The 18984-nt window shown below is 38.4% G+C and overlaps 1 protein-coding gene across 2 annotated transcripts in view; it reads right to left on the bottom strand.

Annotated features, from left to right (window-relative positions):
- LOC130025776 (solute carrier family 5 member 4) overlaps positions 1-18984 on the bottom strand; it is a 38459-nt gene that overhangs the window by 3114 nt on the left and 16361 nt on the right. The window contains exons 8-12 of one of the 2 annotated variants that reach the window (XM_056116586.1): positions 16217-16437; positions 15214-15349; positions 13614-13721; positions 10307-10457; positions 6374-6542 (exon numbers count right to left, since the gene is read on the bottom strand). In XM_056116586.1, coding sequence (XP_055972561.1) covers positions 6374-6542; positions 10307-10457; positions 13614-13721; positions 15214-15349; positions 16217-16437 — 785 coding nt within the window. Of the gene's footprint in view, positions 1-6373; positions 6543-10306; positions 10458-13613; positions 13722-15209; positions 15350-16216; positions 16438-18984 lie in introns of both variants that reach the window. The other variant, XM_056116587.1, reaches the window with a different exon arrangement.

Genomic DNA, 18984 nt, shown 5'->3' with positions numbered 1-18984 from the left:
AGAAATAAATTGGCTTGTAAATTCGGTGATTGGAAACATTGTTGCACTATTGGTTCAAACACATAATCTACAAAATTCTCTAGATCTCAATTTCATAGCTATTTAAAGATGTGATTTGTTTTTTCTAATAAATAGAACTGTGACTCAGGTTATACAATTTGCAGAGCATATAGTAGATGGTTATGAAATGTTATAAAGTTTTTATAAAGTATTTGCTCGAGCTGGCCCAGTAACATTGTGAGACTTGTTACTGTGTTGGGCATATCGAATATGTCACAGGTAGCTACCATATATATATATATAGCTATCAAAATATCATATATGTATATATTATCATATATGTATATATGATATGTATGTATCATATATGTATATATGATATTTTGCTACATTTTGAATGTGCACTATATGTTCATTCACTTGAATGAAAATCGTAATTCTGACTGACCAAATTGAAATTAAAAAGAAAAAAATCGACAAATTACGAGAAGAAATGAGAGCAGAAATGTCACTATTAAAAGATTCCATAGACGAAATGAGAAACTCAGTTTCTTCTCTTAAGTCATATAAATAAGATGAAAAGAATACATTTTTCCTGAAGCAGTTTTGAGCATCTGCCCTGCCCTCTTCACTCCTGACCGCGGCGCCCATCTCATCCTAAATCCAGGTCAGCTCCGGTTCGTGACCCTGGGACCTCCATCTTTCCCTGCAGGGCCCCAGGTGTCTCCCGAGATGCCTGAAAAGAAGCAGTTTTGAGCGTCTGCCCTGCCCTCTTCACTCCTGACCACAGCGCCCATGTCATCCTAAATCCAGGACCCCAGGTGTCTCCCGAGATGCCTGAAGAGAAGCAGTTTTGAGCATCTGCCCTGCCCTCTTCACTCCTGACCGCGGCGCCCATCTCAGCCCAAACCCAGGGTTCCATAGAGGTGTGGTCCCCTCAAAAGTGGGCGTGGCCTCAAAAGTGGGCGTGGCTTGATTTCCGGAGGGCACGGCTGCAGGTTGTTTTCCCATACTAAGGAACCTAGTCCCCAAGGAATCTAGTTCCCAACCTACTCAGCAATATGAAGAAACAAAGAAAATCCCCAACACAAGGGGAGAACAACGAAAACAATCTAGAACATTCCGTCAATACAGCTCACCTAAGGGACCTCTCTGACATAGAATTCAGATACGAAGTCATCAAGATGTTCAATCAACTCAATGAAACAGTCAGACAGACAGTCAGTAACATCACAGAAAAAATCGACAAATTATGAGAAGAAATGAGAGCAGAAATGTCACGATTAAAAGATTCCATAGACGAAATGAGAAACTCAGTTTCTTCTCTTAAAAATAGAATGACCACAGCTGAAGAGAGAATCAATGAGCTGGAAGATCAGCTGCAACAAGCCAACACGCAACAACAAACAGTGGCAAGGGACCTCAAAATGGCTCTACAGAGAATCAGAGTCCTAGCAGATGATTCCAAGAGGAACAATATTAGAATCATGGGACTCCCTGAAGCTCAGGGAAACAATCCCAACGAAAAAAAACACCGTCAGAAAAATCATTGCTGAAAAATTCCCAGAGCTGCACAATGCAGCCATTCAGGTTGAAGGAACCCGAAGGGTGCCAGCCAAAAGAGACTCCAACAAAAACACTCCAAGAAATAGAATGATCGATACTGCTGATATAGACACAATACTGCAAGCAGCAAGAGCAAAGAAGGAAATCACATACAAAGGAGCATCCCTTAGATTCACAGCAGACCTATCAGAGGAAACCCTACAACCCGAAGGCAGTGGCGAGATATAGTCAGAAAACTCACTGAAATGAATGCTTCACCAAGAATACTCTATCCGGCTAAACTCTCCCTCAAAATTGAAGGAACGGTACACTATTTTATAGATGAACAGCAGCTCAGGAACTTCATAGACTCAAAATCAAACCTAAAGCAAGGCCTAAAGGGGCTACTATAAGAAAAGACAAACCCTACAACCACAACACACCCACACAGAAAGATGACACAAAACCCCATAACCATTCTCTCTCTCAATGTCAATGGTCTAAATTCACCAGTTAAGAGACACAGAGTGGCAAAATGGATACAGAGACAGAACCCAACATTCTGCTGCCTACAAGAAACTCATCTCAACAGCCAGAGCAAACACAGACTCAAAGTCAAAGGTTGGAAAACAATCCTGCAAGCACACAACTCCCTCAAAAAAGCTGGGGTGGCCATACTAGTATCCGACAACATTAATTTCACCTTGAAAAAGATTAGAAGGGACAGTGAAGGCTATTTTCTCTTCATCAAGGGATGCGTACAACAAGAAGAAATCACACTCTTAAATGTATACGCACCTAATGAGGGAACAGCTAAATATTTAAAACAACTGCTAACAGATTTTAAGGAGGACATCACTACCAACACAATAGTACTTGGAGACTTCAACATCACCTTATCACCTCTGGATAGATCAACAAGAACAAAACCCAGCAAGGAATTATTGGCTTTGAAAGAAGTAATAGAAAAGAAAGGACTTATGGACTTATACAGGGCTTTACACCCCAAAAAGAAAGAATACACATTCTTCTCCAGCGCACACAGAACATTTTCCAAAATAGACCATCTGCTAGGACACAAAACATACCTCAACAGAATCAGGAAGATAGAAATAGTATCAGCCATCTTTTCAGACCATGATGCACTGAGGATAGAAGTGAATCACACAAAGACACGGAGAACCAAATCAAACACCTGGAAATTAAACAACTCGATGCTGAACAACGAGTGGGTCAGGAACGAAGTCAAGGATGAAATCAAAAGATACCTGGAAACAAATGAGAATGAAGACACAAACTACCAGAACTTATGGGATGCAGCGAAAGCTGTATTAAGCGGAAAATTTATAGCTCTGCAAGCATATCTTAAGTCAATAGAAACGATGCACATAAACAATTTGACCTCACAGCTCAAGACCTTAGAAAAGGATCAACAGAAAGAGCCTAAATCGGGCAGAAGGAAAGATCATAAAACTTAGAGCAGAAATCAACGACATGGAAAACAAAGAAACAATCCGAAAAATCAATGAAACCAAGAGCTGGTTCTTCGAGAAAATAAATAAGATAGATAAACCATTAGCAACACTCACAAAGAAACAGTGAGAGAGAGAACCCTAATAAATCGAATCAGAAATAAGAATGGGGATATCACAACAGAAACTAAAGAAATTCAAGAGATCATCAGAGACTACTCTGAAAGTCTGTATGCCACGAAACATGGGAATCTGGAAGAAATGGATAAATTCCTGGACCCCTACCATCTCCCAAAGCTGAATCAAGAAGATATAGAGTACCTGAATAGACCTATTCACATCAAGGGAATTGAAACTGTAATCAAAAGTCTTCCCAAAAACAAAAGCCCAGGCCCAGACGGATTTACTAGCGAATTTTTCCAAACATTTAAAGAGGACCTATTGCCAGTTCTTCTCAAACTTTTCCAGAAAATTGAAAAAACAGAAACTCTCCCAAACAGCTTCTATGAAGCCCATATCTCTCTAATACCAAAAGGAAACAAAGATACCGCAAGAAAAGAAAACTACAGGCCAATATCCCTGATGAACACAGATGCGAAGATTCTCAACAAAATACTAGCCAATAGAATACAACAACTCATCAAAAAGATCATACATCATGACCAAGTGGGATTCATCCCAGGGATGCAAGGATGGTTCAACATTGGGAAATCAATCAACATAATCCATCATATCAACAAAAGAAAAGATAAAAATCATATGATCATATCAATAGATGCAGAGAAAGCATTTGACAAGATCCAGCACCCATTCATGATGAAAACCCTTGCCAAAATGGGGATAGAGGGGACTTACCTCAATATAGTGAAAGCCATTTACCACAAACCTACAGCAAACATCATCCTCAATGGGGAAAAACTGAGACCCTTCCCCCTAAGGTCAGGGACGAGACAAGGATGCCCACTCTCTCCACAACTGTTCAATATAGTACTGGAAGTACTTGCAATAGCGATTAGGCAAGAAAAAGATATTAAAGGCATCCAGATAAGGAAAGAAGAAACTAAGCTCTCACTATTTGCAGATGACATGATACTATACTTAGAGAACCCTAAAACCTCTACCAAGAAACTCCTAGAAACAATAGGCTTGTATAGTAAAGTGGCAGGCTATAAAATCAATACCCAAAAATCCGTATGCGTATAGGCATTCCTATATGCAAACAGTGAAAGAGAAGAAAGTGACATCAAGAAAACAATCCCATTCACAATTGTGCCCAGGAAATTAAGTATCTAGGAATCAGCTTAACTAAGGAAGTAAAGGACCTGTACAAAGGAAACTACAAAACGCTACTTCAGGAAATAAAAGTGGACACGAGGAAATGAAAAATATCCCCTGTTCATGGATGGGGAGAATCAACATCATCAAAATGGCAATACTTCCCAAAGCACTGTACAAATTCAATGCAATCCCTATAAGGATACCCATGACATTCTTCAAAGAAATGGAGCAAACACTCCTGAAATTTATATGGAACAATAAGCCCCCACGAATAGCTAAAGCAATTCTTGGGAAAAAGAAAATGGGAGGAATCAACCTCCCTAACTTCAAACTCTACTACAAGGCAGTAATAATTAAAACAGCATGGTACTGGAACAAAAGCAGAGATGCAGACCAATGGAACAGAGTTGAATATACTGACATTTCCTCCCAAACATATAATCATCTAATCTTTGATAAGGGGGCAAGAAAAGTGAAATGGAGCAGGGAAAGCCTCTTTAATAAACTGTGTTGGCATCACTGGACGGCTACATGCAAAAAAATAGGCTCAGAACTCTGCCTAACACCATGCACAAAAGTAAGATCAAAATGGATTTATGACCTCAACATCAGACCAGAATCCATAATGTTTATTGAAGACAAAGTCGGCAAAACTCTCCATGATATTGAAGCTAATGTTATCTTCAAAGATGTCACGCCACTGGCCGAGCAAGTGAAAACAGAGATAGACAAATGGGACTATCTTAAACTAAGAAGCTTCTACACCTCAAAAGAAACAGTGACCAAAATACAAAGACAGCCTACAGAATGGGAAAGGATATTCACCAAATACACATCTGACAAGGGGTTGATATCAAGGATATACAAGGTACTGGTTAAACTCCACAAGAAGAAATCACCCAACCCCATCAAAAAATGGGGTGAGGAAATGAACAGAAACTTTCGCAAAGAAGAAATTCGAATGGCAAAAGGGCACATGAGAAAATGCTCTACATCACTAATCATCAGAGAGATGCAGATCAAAACCACAATGAGATATCATTTCACACCACAGAGACTGGCCCACATCCACAAGAACAAAAGCAATCAATGCTGGCGCGGATGTGGAGAGAAAGGGACCCTCCTTCACTGCTGGTGGGAATGCCGGCTGGTCCAACCCTTTTGGAAAACAGTATGGACGACTCTCAAAAAATTAGAATTTGATCTGCCATTTGACCCAGCTATAGCACTCCTGGGAATATATCCCAGAGAGGCAAAATGTATAGTCGAAGTGACATCTGCAATTGTTTGTTCATTGCAGCACTCTTTACAATAGCCAGAATCTGGAAAAAACCCGAGTGCCCAAGAGCAGATGACTGGTTAAAGGAACTTTGGTACATTTACACAATGGAGTACTATGTAGCTGTTAGAAAAGATGCAGTTATGAAATTTACATACAAGTGGTACTTCATGGAAAGTATCATGTTAATCGAAATGAGTCAGAAAGAGCGGGATAGACACAGAAAGATTGCATTCATCTGGGGAACATAAAGCAACAAAAAGGGAGACTAACACCCAGGAATGGCTGAGATTAGTACCAGGAATTTTGCTCCATGAATGGAAGGCCAGTCACACGTTCTAGGAGAAAAGGAAGCTCAGATAGAGAAGAGAGCACCAAATGAGGGGTGTTGTGAGGACCCTCCCAGGGTGGGGGAAACATGCTAAAAGTAGTCTATAGACCAAACATGATCGCCACTCAATGCCTCTCTTGCAAAACACAGTACCCAAAAGAAGAGAGAGAGAACAAGGGGGAATACCCTGCCACAGAGGCAGGATGGGACGGGGGGGGGGGGATGGGGGATGGGGGGATGCCTGGACCCGTGGTGATGGATGACGGCACTAGTGGAGGTATGGGCACTTGATCATTGTGTAACTGAAATCCAAGCACAAAATTTGTAAGCCTATAACTGTACCTCATGGTGTTTCACTAATAAAAAAAGAAAAAAGAGAAAGAAAAAAAAAGAATACATTTTTCCACCAGCCAAAGAAACCATTTTTTTCTCATTCCTGCAAGAAAAGCTTCCCCAATTTTGACTTACCTGTTCATTGACTCTTTTACATACAATGGCAAGCAGATAGACAGTTGCAATTGGAGGTCCAAGGTAGCTAGATATTGATTCTACATAATGGATCAGTTGCCCATTGTTAGAAACCTCTACTAAAGGAACCCACAGAACGCTGATGATGATTAACAGAACTATAAATAGCCTGGGAAGAAAAAAAATGATTTAAACATCAAATAAGAACTTCATTGATACTTATATTTTGCTTCAGTTCTTGAATTTATATTCTTGTGGCCATTTTCTGATTTTACAAATAAAATCAAGCTCCTTAATCTCATATGATATCATCCCATGTTTAATGATTAATAAATGCAATAAAGCAATTAGTTGTCTAGAGCCATAATAACTTCAAGATTAAAGATTCATTCATAAAACAGTTCAAATGTCAATAATTACTTAATGATTCTCTAGTATAATTTATGCATTATATAAATGGTAAATAAACATCAGGTTTCTATTAATAATATCTGAGGACATCTTTTTTTTTCTGTTTTTTGGGCCACACCTGGTAGTGCTCAGGGATTACCCCTTGCAGTGCTCAGGGGACCATATGGGGTGCCAGGGTTCAAACCTGGGTCAGATGTGTACAAGGTAAATGCTCTCTCTGGCTCCTATTAATAATTATTTGGATAATAAAGAAGCATGCTATACTTTGACCTTTTTACTTATCTTGAGAAAAATTAAGTCATTTTGCACAGATAAGAATTAAAATATCTCTTGATCATTGTATAATTGAAACCCAAGCACAAAATTTGTAAGTCTACAACTGTACGTGATGGTGTCTCACTAATAAAGATTTTGAAAAAAAGAATTAAAATACCTCAAAAGTAAAGTAAAGGCCCTCCCGTTGATCGTCGATTTGCTCGAGCGGGCCCAGTAACGTCTCCATTGGAGACTTTGTTGTTACTGTGTCTGGCATACATATACATATATGCCAGACACAGTAACAACAAAGTCTCCAATGGAGACGTTACTGGGCCCGCTCGAGCAAATCGACGATCAACGGGAGGGCCTTTACCTAAAATACCTCAAAAAAAGGAATGAAAATATCTCTCAGAATCCTGAATAAACTGGCCATAAATGCTAATTTGTGAGTTTTATGATTCAAGAGTTTTAGCAGGTAGAAAGAATTGGTTAAAACAATTTAAGTGGGGCTGGAGCAATAGCACAGCAGGTAGGGTATTTGCCTTGCACACGGCAGACCCATGTTTAATTTCCAGCATCCCATATGGTCCTCTGAGCACTTCCAGGGGTAGTTCCTGTCTGCAGAGACAGAACTCACCCCTGTGTATCACTAGGTGTGACCCCAAAAAAGAAAAAACAAAACAAAACAAAACTAAAACAATATTAGTATCTGAAAATATGAGATTACTGGAGCTCAATGAACATGCATTCACTTTTTAAAATTCCAAAATAATTTGTGCTTATGGGATGAATAAACATAGAAATATAGTTCACTGAACTACTTATAAGAGGTCATCTGTGTTAACTTAAAACAGAAAATTTTGTCTCCATTAAGGGCTGGAGCAATAGCACAGCGCGTAGGGTGTTTGCCTTGCACCCAGGTTCGATTCACAGCATCCCATATGATCTCCTGAGCACCGCCAGGGGTGATTCCTGAGTGCAGAGCCAGGAATCATCGCCGGGTGTGACCCAAAAAGCAAAAACAAATAAATAAATAAATAAATAAATAAATAAAATAATCTCGCCTTCGATTTATTTATTTTTAAATTTTTATTAGTGAAACACCATGAGGTACAGTTGTAGACTTACAAATTTTTGTGCTTGGGTTTCAGTCATACAATGATCAAGTACCTATCCCTTCACCAGTGCCCATTTTCCACCACCACGGGTCCCAGTATCCCTCCCACCCCCCATACTCCCCATCCCATCCTGTCTCTGTGGCAGGGCATTCCCTTTCGTTCTCTCTCTCCTTTTGGGTGTTGTGGTTTGCAAAAGAGGCATTGAGTGGTAATCATGTTTGGTCTATAGTCTACTTTCAGCATGCCTCTCCCATCCTGGGAGGATCCTCCCAACAACCTTTATTTGGTGCTTCCTTCTCTATCTGAGCTCCCTTTTTCCCTAGCATGTGTTGCTGGCCTATCATGTTAAGCGAAATGAGTCAGAAAGAGAGGGATAGACATAGAAAGATTGCATTCATCTGGGGAACATAAAGTAACAAAATAGGAGACTAACACCCAAGAATGGCCGAGATTAGTACCAGGAATCTCGCCTTCTATTTAAAAAAAAAATTTAGTCTCCATTAACCTTGCAATAACTAAGTTCATGCTTTCTAGAACACTGTTAAGATTCAATAAATAATCACCACTATCTTTATTATCATAATTGTAAAGCACATTCCATGCCAACATTGCTAGCTTATCTTAGATATTTTTTTTACCACTCGTAGAATAAAATCCAAAGTCTTCTTATGGCTTAAATGCCCCCTGCATGACTCATACTATTTACTGTTCTGACCAAGTTTCTCTTTCTCTCCTTCTGCTCTTCAGGTAGCAATCTCACTTCTTATTTTTAGAAACACACATGTAACTGTAGTAGAAACACATTACTTAATATTCCTTTCCCATGGAGGCATGGGGTTTACTTTCACATTTCCCTCAAGGATCTGAAGAAATATGTTCTCCTCAGCAGGGATTATCTGACCACTTCTCATTACTATTATTAACATTTTATTTGCTGCTGTTATTTTATTTTCTTCTTTTGTGTCATCTAAATCTATTATGTGTCTTCTATATTTTGATGTACTTGTCTATTTTGTACTTGTCATTTTGTTCTTGTTTATTTCCCCCACAACAGCATAAATCTTGTGAAGCAGAAAATTTATACATATGTACATATGTTGTTTCATATTTGTATCTTTAGAAAAAGTGGAAATTTAATGAGTGAAGTACAGAAAAAATTACTAACTTGTAGTTGAGACTTAAAGGGAACTTATATATTTCTATATATACACACAAGATAATATATACTTATTAGTGGGTACTGCTTCTGGGGCTGGAGTGATAGCACAGCGGTAGGGCATTTGCCTTGCACACAGCCAGCCCAGTTGAGCCGGGTTCGATTCCTCTGCCCCTCTCGGAGAACCCGGCAAGCTACTGAGAGTATCTCGCCTGCACGGCAAAGCCCGGCAAGCTGCCCATTACGTATTTGATTTGCCAAACACAGTAACGAGAATTCTCACAATGGAGACGTTACTGGGTCCACTCGAGCAAAATCGATGAACAACAGGAGGACAGTGTTGACTGCTTCTCAGGCCTATGGAATGCTAGTTTAACAACAGAAATACTGCTCTTCTGGACCAACTGACCCCTTTTAATTTCTCTGCTAAGTAATTAATAATTTATAACAAACATGCTATATATTATAATAGCATACAATGCTATGTAATGCCACATAATAATTATTAATGACCAAGTAGTATAGTAAATGTTATTGTAATAAAAAAGACAGTTCTTTTAAAAAAGTGATCAGTTTTTCTTAACACCATCTCCTCTGTAGTAGTATGTGGGCAACTAATCTGCTACTCTTTTGTGTGATTATGCATTAAAAGTTCTGGAGGCAAAGCATTCAACCTCTCATAGTAGGAAGGAATTTTGTGCTCTGTGAAAACCGCTGATGGAGCAAGATGAGAGAGCATGTTAAGGAGAGGAAGAGATGAGACATTCAGAGGTACTTGAAAGTCTGAAGTGGCATCTATATGATTTTAAAGTAATGTCTCCCTGTTTTCTATCTGGAAAGAGAAAATTGGTTAAATGTTTTTTTAATGTGCCTTCCCCACTGTAGAATTCAATTAGGAGATTCACTGAACCCAAAGAAAGACAATCTCTATCTATTTCTATACTTGTACTTTCCCAGAGGAATTTTAGGTTGATTCCAGGATTCTCTTACCGTCCAGCTATAAGGAGTTCTTTCTCTGATGCCTGCTTCCTCATTTTGGTGTAGAGGTCCATAGTGAAAAGGGTGCTGGCACTATTGAAGATGGAGGTCAGGGAACTAATGAGAGAGGCCAACATGACTGACATCATCAAACCTCGAAGTCCTGAGGCCAGAAGAGGATATAAGCATTGGTTAAGAACTTACGGGAAGCTTGCCAAACCCAAAGTCATTCAAAGATGAAACTGTAATCTGGAATATTAATTGTTATTATGGTACATGTCCTCTGTATTTCCTAGTAAATTGGGAATAACTGAGCATGGTGTTTTAGTACTAAATATAAACCTGGGAATAATTTGTTGGAGCTAAATCTGTAGAAGAAATGTGCTGTACGACTTTTCTTTGAGGGAGGAACTCTTGGCTTCCTGAAGGCTGAGAGAAAACCAGAGAGAAAGGATTGTCATAGGTGGACCTTTTGAAGAAGTCTTCGGTAGGAAAAATAAAAGATTTGAAAATATTATGACGACTCCACTCTCCAGTTCCCTATATCAGTTCATTATAATACCCTCAGTCTTCCTAAGACAAATATTGGAGTGGAGTGATGTTGCTAGTGATCGTGCGCTCTTCCTCCTAATGATGCTTTTGTGGACCAGAGAAGGAGGGTCATAGTAGCATTCACTAACGTTTGTTGAGTCTCAGGTATAAGATCACCTGGCTGATCCTGAATCCCAAACTCTGTTGCTTCTGTTCACCTGTTTCTCTGATCACCTTATAGCATCTTAATAATGTGCTTATTTTATATGTGAGGTTTATTTAATTTAATTCATGACATTGAAATGTAAGTTCCAAGGAATAGATAATTTTTTGCCTATTTCAATTATATTTTCTAAATGCAAGGGCAGTGTCTGGCATAATGTAGGCACTCAATAAAAGGCTGTAAGTTAAATAGACAAACTATTATTTGCGCTTCTCTAGTCTAAATAAAGTAAGATAAATATTTTACCTTTAGTATGCTGAGTTTAAGATTAGAGTAATGAAACTACATTGCTGACAAATAGAATTTAAGTATCCCTACTCTTGATGCTGTGTAAGATAGTATCCTGACCAAAGGAATAAATATTTTTCTAATAGAAATTACATCGGGTTTATCTCTGTACTCTCCAGATTCAGAACAGTAACTTATTCAGATTAGTAACTTATGCTCAGGAAATATTTGTCAAATACAGCTGAATTACTAGAAGGAAGTATTCCTAAGAATTATATCATAATCATTCCCCCTGGACTATCTTTCCTGGACTCTGACCAGGTCTCTGAGGTAGCCCAAGGATAAATACTTTTCTCCCTTATTTCCAGCTTTGTCGAGGTATTATTTATATTTAAAATAACATATATTTAGGGTATCACATAAAGTTTTGACATAAATGGTTATTAAATGGTTACCACAATTAATGTCAACATATCTTCATTGCACATAACCATTAATGCTTTGTTTGGTGAGAATACTTGAGATTTGTTCTCAGCAAATTTCAAACAGAGAATACATTGCTAATGATGATCTCTATACTTCAGAGGTCTTGTGAAAACAGTTACCTAGAACTGAAGGTTTATACCCTACTAATTTTACCAAATCTCTTAATCTCTGGCAACTACCATTCTGCATTTTTTTTTTTTATAATTTATTTATTTATTGAATCACTGTGGGAAAAGTTACAGAGCTTTCGGGTTTAGGTCTCAGTCATGTAGATACCAAACACATTTCCCTTTACCAATACTCATTTTTAACCCCGAACCCCAATAGACCCCCACCTCCCACCCCTCCCAATTCTTTGTGAGGCAGATGAGTTCTAGTTAATACTCTATCTACTTTGACTAGATAGATTATTTCGATAGAAGATGCACAATTATTGTTTAGAGTTTACGACCCACCCCTCCCCCAATCAGACATGCTGAAACAGCGTTGTGAAATGATTTGCTTTCTACAACTTGGTTTAAGAATAAAATGATGTCGCGCGGCCGCGATAGCGGCAGCGCGGTTTTGAATTTCTGCTATTTTACTTATTGACCCTGGAAGAATTTCTATTAAAAGTTAGCTAGTTAAGAGATTGGTTTCTGTGCCCTGGAGTCGTGGTCGTGCCGGAGAGCCGCTCGTGGGGGGCAGCTGGCGACCCCGGTGGGGCGTGGGGGACGGCCCACAAAGCCCCCCTTCCCATGAGGTCCCCGCCGCTCCCCCGAGCCCGGCTCAAACCCGCTTTCCACAAGGCTCCCGTGCGGCCGCCATCTTTCTTTCCAGAGAGGAGCGGGCGGGCCGGTCAACGCCCTTCCCCCTCCGGGCAGGCTTGGTGGCGCGGATCAACACAAGTCCATTTGCTTTTCTGCTCCAAGCGGCTGGTTCTCTGTGCTAAGTCCTTGTGCCTCTGGGGCCGTGGCCGTGCCGGAGAGCCGCTCGTGGGGGGCAGCTGGCGACCCCGGTGGGGCGTGGGGGATGGCCCACAAAGCCCCCCTTCCCATGAGGTCCCCGCCGCTCCCCCGAGCCCGGCTCAAACCCGCTTTCCACAAGGCTCCCGTGCGGCCGCCATCTTTCTTTTCTCTGCATTTTTTCTTATATGTGCTTGGTTTCTTTAGATTCCACACACAACTGGCATTATGCAATATTTAAATTATTTTGGCTTAGACTTGGATTTGATTATTCTGTTCTTCTTGGAAAGCCCGGCAAGTTACCGAGAGTATCTCACCCACACGGCAAAGCCTGGCAAGCTACCTGTGACATATTCTATATGCCAAAAACAAGTCTCACCATTTGGTCTGAGACGTTACTGGTGCCTGATAGAGCAAATCGATGAACAAAGGGAGGACAGTGCTACAGTGCAGTTTCTTAGTATATATAGCACTGTAGCACTATCCTCCCGTTCATCAATTTGCTCAAGCAGGCCCAGTAACATTGTGAGACTTGTTGTTACTTTGTTTGGCATAATATATATATATATATTACTGTGTTTGGCACAGTATATATATTTGGGTTTAATTACTTTGTTGAAATTTGGTTTTGTTTAATTATGTTGTTGAAAATGGTTTTTGTGTAATCATGTTATTGAAAATAAGGATTTCTTTATTTATACATAATATATAATATACATGATAATATAAAGAGCCTTGAATATAATCTCAGGGCTAGGATGAAAGAGACGTTACTGGGGCCTGCTCGAGGCAATCGACGAATAACAGGATGATTTGTGATTTTGTGATTTCTGATACATAATAATGAATAAGAATAACATTCATTGCTACTTTGCTTCCATTTATTGGCTCAGGGAAACTACCTTACCGTTAGGCATCAGTTCCATCACCAGTATGGGGTAGGCATAATTAGTGCAGCCAACTTCATTGCCACAGTGTTTCATACATTCAGAAGGTACAACACAGGCCACCCTATCTAAGGATTCAAAAGAGTGGGGTTAGTGGGTAGGATCCAAACAGGTAAACAATACAAGCATAGGACCTAGATACAGATGGTAAGATGCATAGGAAGAAAGACATTTTCTTTGAAATTGCTGATACAGCTTAAAACTTCATACCATAGTTATGGTTCTTCATTGCCTAGAATACAATCTCTCAAGAGTCTCACACCTGTCTTTCCCCTTGCATTGCAGGATCTCCTTTGGGATGTGATTCAATTATAGCATTACTACAATCAGAGGAAGCTGATTTCATCCCTCAGAACAACTAGGTGAGCATATATCCAGAGATGAAAACAAAATAACACAATAACAACAGCCAGGAAGTAAGTCTTGTGCTCAGTCATATTAGCTGAGTGTTTTCCATCTAGTTTTACGAAGAAGTGTCCTTGTGATAGTTGTTGGATGACTACTCCATGTGACTTGATATATCACTTCATAGTATAAGTTACAAACACCTTGGCTATGTATATCGTCTAAATAGTAGACAATGCGACAAAAGAAAACACATATTGATTTTGAAAATCACTCAGAATACCAACTACCTTAGTGCAATAGTTTCTCTTAAACAATTTACTTCTACTGTTTTATCCACCCCCAAAAATGTCTCTTTGCACAACTATGGTAATTGTCATTATGATAGTTAGTAGTCTGCCTTTTATATGGAACATAATAATTTCAAGTTTTCCCCAGTTTTTATAGTCTTCAGTTTCTTGTGTGCAATTAAAATTCTTCAATATTCTACACTGTGATGTTGGGAGATGTTATACTGGCCACTTAACATTAATCCTAACAAAATTTTCAGCTAAAAATTCTAATGCCCAGTTGAGAAAACAAGGAGTGAGTGTATATTTTTTTTGCCTATTAAGGAGTGAGTGTATATTACTGACTAATTATTCCAGTAAGAGTTCTCCCTTGGTCAAAGATATTTAGTTATATTTACCTCATTTACAATAAAGTTGATTTTATTGCAGACTTTCAGTTGCTTTTAACGGTCTCAGGAATAAAAGAAGCCTGAACAGTCCAATTCCAAATCAGTGATATTGTTTTAGTTTTATTATTTTCGTTACTTTTCAACCATATTAGAAGTTTCAAGAAGTGATAGTGCATCTCAAAGACTTTACCAGCCATAGATGTCCTGGATACCACAGATCATTTAGTACTTATTTCCAACTGTCTCTCATCTTTCATCTCCTTAATGATAATCTTCTAGACTTATCTGAATCTTATGAAAATGGACTCATGGTTTCCACCATAAGAGGCATAGTGGAAACTAACCAGGCAGTAGTGTCAAATATGCTAATTTTATTTGCTTTTAATCCTCTGCACAGCTCTTCCATACACCTAAAATTCTGTTTTCACTTCTATACATAATGAATTTTCTAGTTTTTTTCAGGTATTAATACAATCTTAAAACCATATTTTAGAACTTGAGCATTAAAAAGGAGGATGTGTAGATTCAGAACTTGCCTGTATAGAGGATGCGACTAATCATCCCTGGCATTACCATGAAGAACAAGGGCAGTAGCTTAAGGTAACCGCACATGATGCAGGCAGCCTTCACGTGAGACATGTCCTTGCCTGATAGGCAGCGCTGTACAATAACCTGCCAAGAATACATCATGTCACAATGAACAACTAGAAGATGTCTTTAAGCGAGAAGACTATAATTATTTTTAGGAATTAATGTTGCAATAAGAAATTATTTGTAATCCTTGGTCATAAGAAAAGATATATTCATGTTATCTATGTGAATGGATCTGGAGAATATCATGTTGGGTGAAATCAGAGGGAGAACAGACTCTTTCTTATAGATGGGATATAATAAAATAATATGAGAAATGGAAAACAATGAATAGAATGTTGAAAGTGCCAAATTTTTGTCTCTCATAATACAAAAATCCTAAAGTGGAAAAGCAAGAGGGTGCATAAGAAAACATACATTTGAATCATCTGATGGTAAATTTTAAAAACAAATTTTGATTCAGTGAGTCTGGATGTCATCTGAGAGTATTTACTCTTGATGAGCTCTAAGGACAGATCCGTGCCAATTGCTCAAAGACAGTAGGTTTAAGAATTAAGAGAATAGAAGTACCTATCAAAGGGTCCTAAGAATTTGTTCAATGGCAAAAATGTGTGCTTTACATGAGGGAGATTTGGGTTTGATCCCCGGTGTTGCATGGTTTCTGGAGTACTGAGCTGGCTGTAGTCATGAGTACTCCTGATATGGCCCAAAATAAAAAAATAAATAGAACCCAAAATCCTTAATTGACGAGTTAAAGGATTTTCCTTTGAGGCATGTAGGTTCTCCCAAGAGAGAGAAACACGTTATACAATTATTTTTTCAATAAGAAGCTAATCAGAAGTATTTCACTTTTAAAATGATGTATTTGTATACAACAGCAGAAACTAGAAATTTTTTCATGAGAACAATGTAAACATATACATACACACACTGCATGCACACACTCACCTGATCTGCGCACCAGTACCACATAGCTACGGGAATATTTCCAAATACAATTCCTGGCCATGGGATATCTCCAGTGACAGGATCTCGGAAAATGTGGAAGGAGTCTGCTTGAGGTGTATAGCACTTGGAACTGATGGTCAGGTTGTCCCCCTCCACTACAGATGGGATGGCATTCATGTACTTCTCCATAAATTGCTCATAACCTCCAACTTCAGCAAATGCTGAAAGGCATTGGATAAAGTGAAAAATTTCACAGAAATATATTATTCGAGTCATCACTAGAATCAAAGATACCATGGTCCAGTAGTATCCTGCTCATAATTATTTCTTTGTAGTGGAGATATCCAGTCTGGTGAACTTCTCCATGTTTTCTGAGAATCCTGTTTTTCTAGTACTTCCACTGCCACTGCCACAGCTATTGGATTTATTTTCGTCGAGATCATAAAGCATTACCTTTGACCTTAATTATTTTTTGCACTGAGTCTAGACTTCAACGCCCCACACATGCAAGGCAAATGCTCTTGCTGAGCTACTTTTCTGGCCCTTAACTATTTTTCTTATGTTGAACCTCTATTGTTTCTTTGTCTAATTTTTATATTTTTAGGTTTATGAGTTTTGTTAATACTTTTCTCATAATTTCTTTACCAGCACTGCTTTCAACAACGTTGTGATAGATTGCCAAGATGGTACCTGCTAGAAACTCTGACCTTTGTTATACCTTATACTATCTTGCCTCCCATTCTGGTTTTGTGCACATAGGATTGAAGTACTGAATAGTTTTTGGAAAAAAAAAGTTAAAGGAATTCATTGCCACAAAGCCGGTCCTAAAAGAAACACTAAACTGACTTTTAATAAAGAGAAAAGAAACCCCAAGTAGACGTGGGAGAGAAAGAGAATAATAATGTGGACTCTATTCATGTATTTCACTTAAAATGTCCTTGTTATCTCCATATCTCAATGCTTGAAAGATTTTTAATTTTTTAGATATTATGTTTTAAGGTATAAAATTTATATCTAAGTGGACTTTTTGTTTATATTTCATGAATATTTATTATTAGCATTTTCCACTTCATTATTGAATATAGTTATTCAATAAATGTTTGATTTTTCTTTTCTTAATTAAACATTTGTCTCAAATCAGTGTTGGTCTATATTGTCTTTTTCTTTTTTGGGGGGGTCAGATTCATCTGTTTTCTTGTTTTCTGTGATTACTTTTGACTTTTCACTCAGGGGTCATGCCTAGTGGGAGTGATGTGGGGGGATTATATGACGGACTGGGGACTGAACTTGGTTGGCTGTGTGCAAAGCAAGCACCTTAAGTCCTACACTATCTCTCCAGCTATATATATATAATCATCGTGAGATACAGTTACAAAGATTTCATGTTTGAGTTCCAGTCATACAATCATTGAACAGCCATCCCTCCATCAGTACACATTTTCCACCACCAAAATATTCCCAGTATTCCCCACATCTCACCCCTCCTTCTGCTTCCGTGGCAGAAAATTTCCCCCATACTCTCTACTTTTCTCCAGCCTTATACTGACTTTTCACTCAAGAATGGTTCATGTTCTAATTTATATATTGTGGAGTAATTTTGGATTGCACACTTAATGTTTTATATTCTGAAAAAAGGAGTGGCATCTCTTCCTGACACAGAACTTGACTGACCTGACTTTACACATTGTCTAGTTTTGGGGTGCCATTTACTATTATACCTATCTCAAAATAATAACACTGGAAGATAAGGAGCAGAAATTGTCAATCTTAGTTTATGAGTAGTGAGGAAAAATGGTGAGATTCACTCCATTGTAGGTCTACTTAAGTAGAGAAAAGAACTATAATAGATAAAAATCCTAGCGAAATAAATCCATGCATCTGGAATTGCTTAGTAGGGGCTTGAATGATGAAAAATTTATCACAATATCACATGTTTATAGTGTTTTAATTAATTTACTCCTTCATTATTTTATTCAACATCAATGTCTGTATATGTCAAACTCTGTGCTGGGATATGTGCACAGTGAATATTCAAGGCAACCACTCAATCTAGTAGAGAATAGAGACAACACAGGAAATAGTTGTGAGAAGAGTAATATGTTTTGTATTAAAAATACCTGGAGGGCCCTAGGAGATGAGAGGTTATTAGGATTCTCATTTTTATAATGGCAGAATTGAGACTTAAAGGGAATGATGCCAGGCAGTACATAAACCAGAAAGACCAAGAACCATGGACAGGAAGAGCATAGACATTCAGGTTGACTAGAATTGGTACTAGCAGCGTCCTCTGGAGAATTTCTGTGCAATAGGACTTCCTGAAATCATGGGATTGTTCTAAGTTGTCTTTTCACTATGATAACTACTAACTATGTATGGAGCACTTGTAATATAATGAGGCAAATAAGAAACAAAATTTCAAGTTTTGATTTATTTAAATCTGCATACTCATATATAGTTTATTGGCACTGCATCAAAATCTCTAACTATCACTTTGGGTTTATTGTCTTTGCAGATCTATCAGGTTTTGCTTCATGTATCTTGAAGTTTTGTGGTTAAGGCATGCATATATAACACCTTTCTATTCAACACGCTCAAATGCATATTGAACAAATGCGTATTTTCTATTCAAATGCGTATTTTCTATTCAATACGCTCAAATGCATATAACACTTTTCTATTCAATACGCTCAAATGCGTAAGCATGGTAGGTGCAGGACCAGATGAGGACAAGAAGATGTTTATTTTGTCCCTATGTTATTTTTACTGTG

Source organism: Sorex fumeus, unplaced genomic scaffold, assembly GCF_029834395.1.
Source record: "Sorex fumeus unplaced genomic scaffold, SorFum_2.1 ptg000032l, whole genome shotgun sequence".
NCBI lineage: Eukaryota > Metazoa > Chordata > Mammalia > Eulipotyphla > Soricidae > Sorex > Sorex fumeus.
This window is presented reverse-complemented; position numbering and strand designations above follow the sequence as displayed.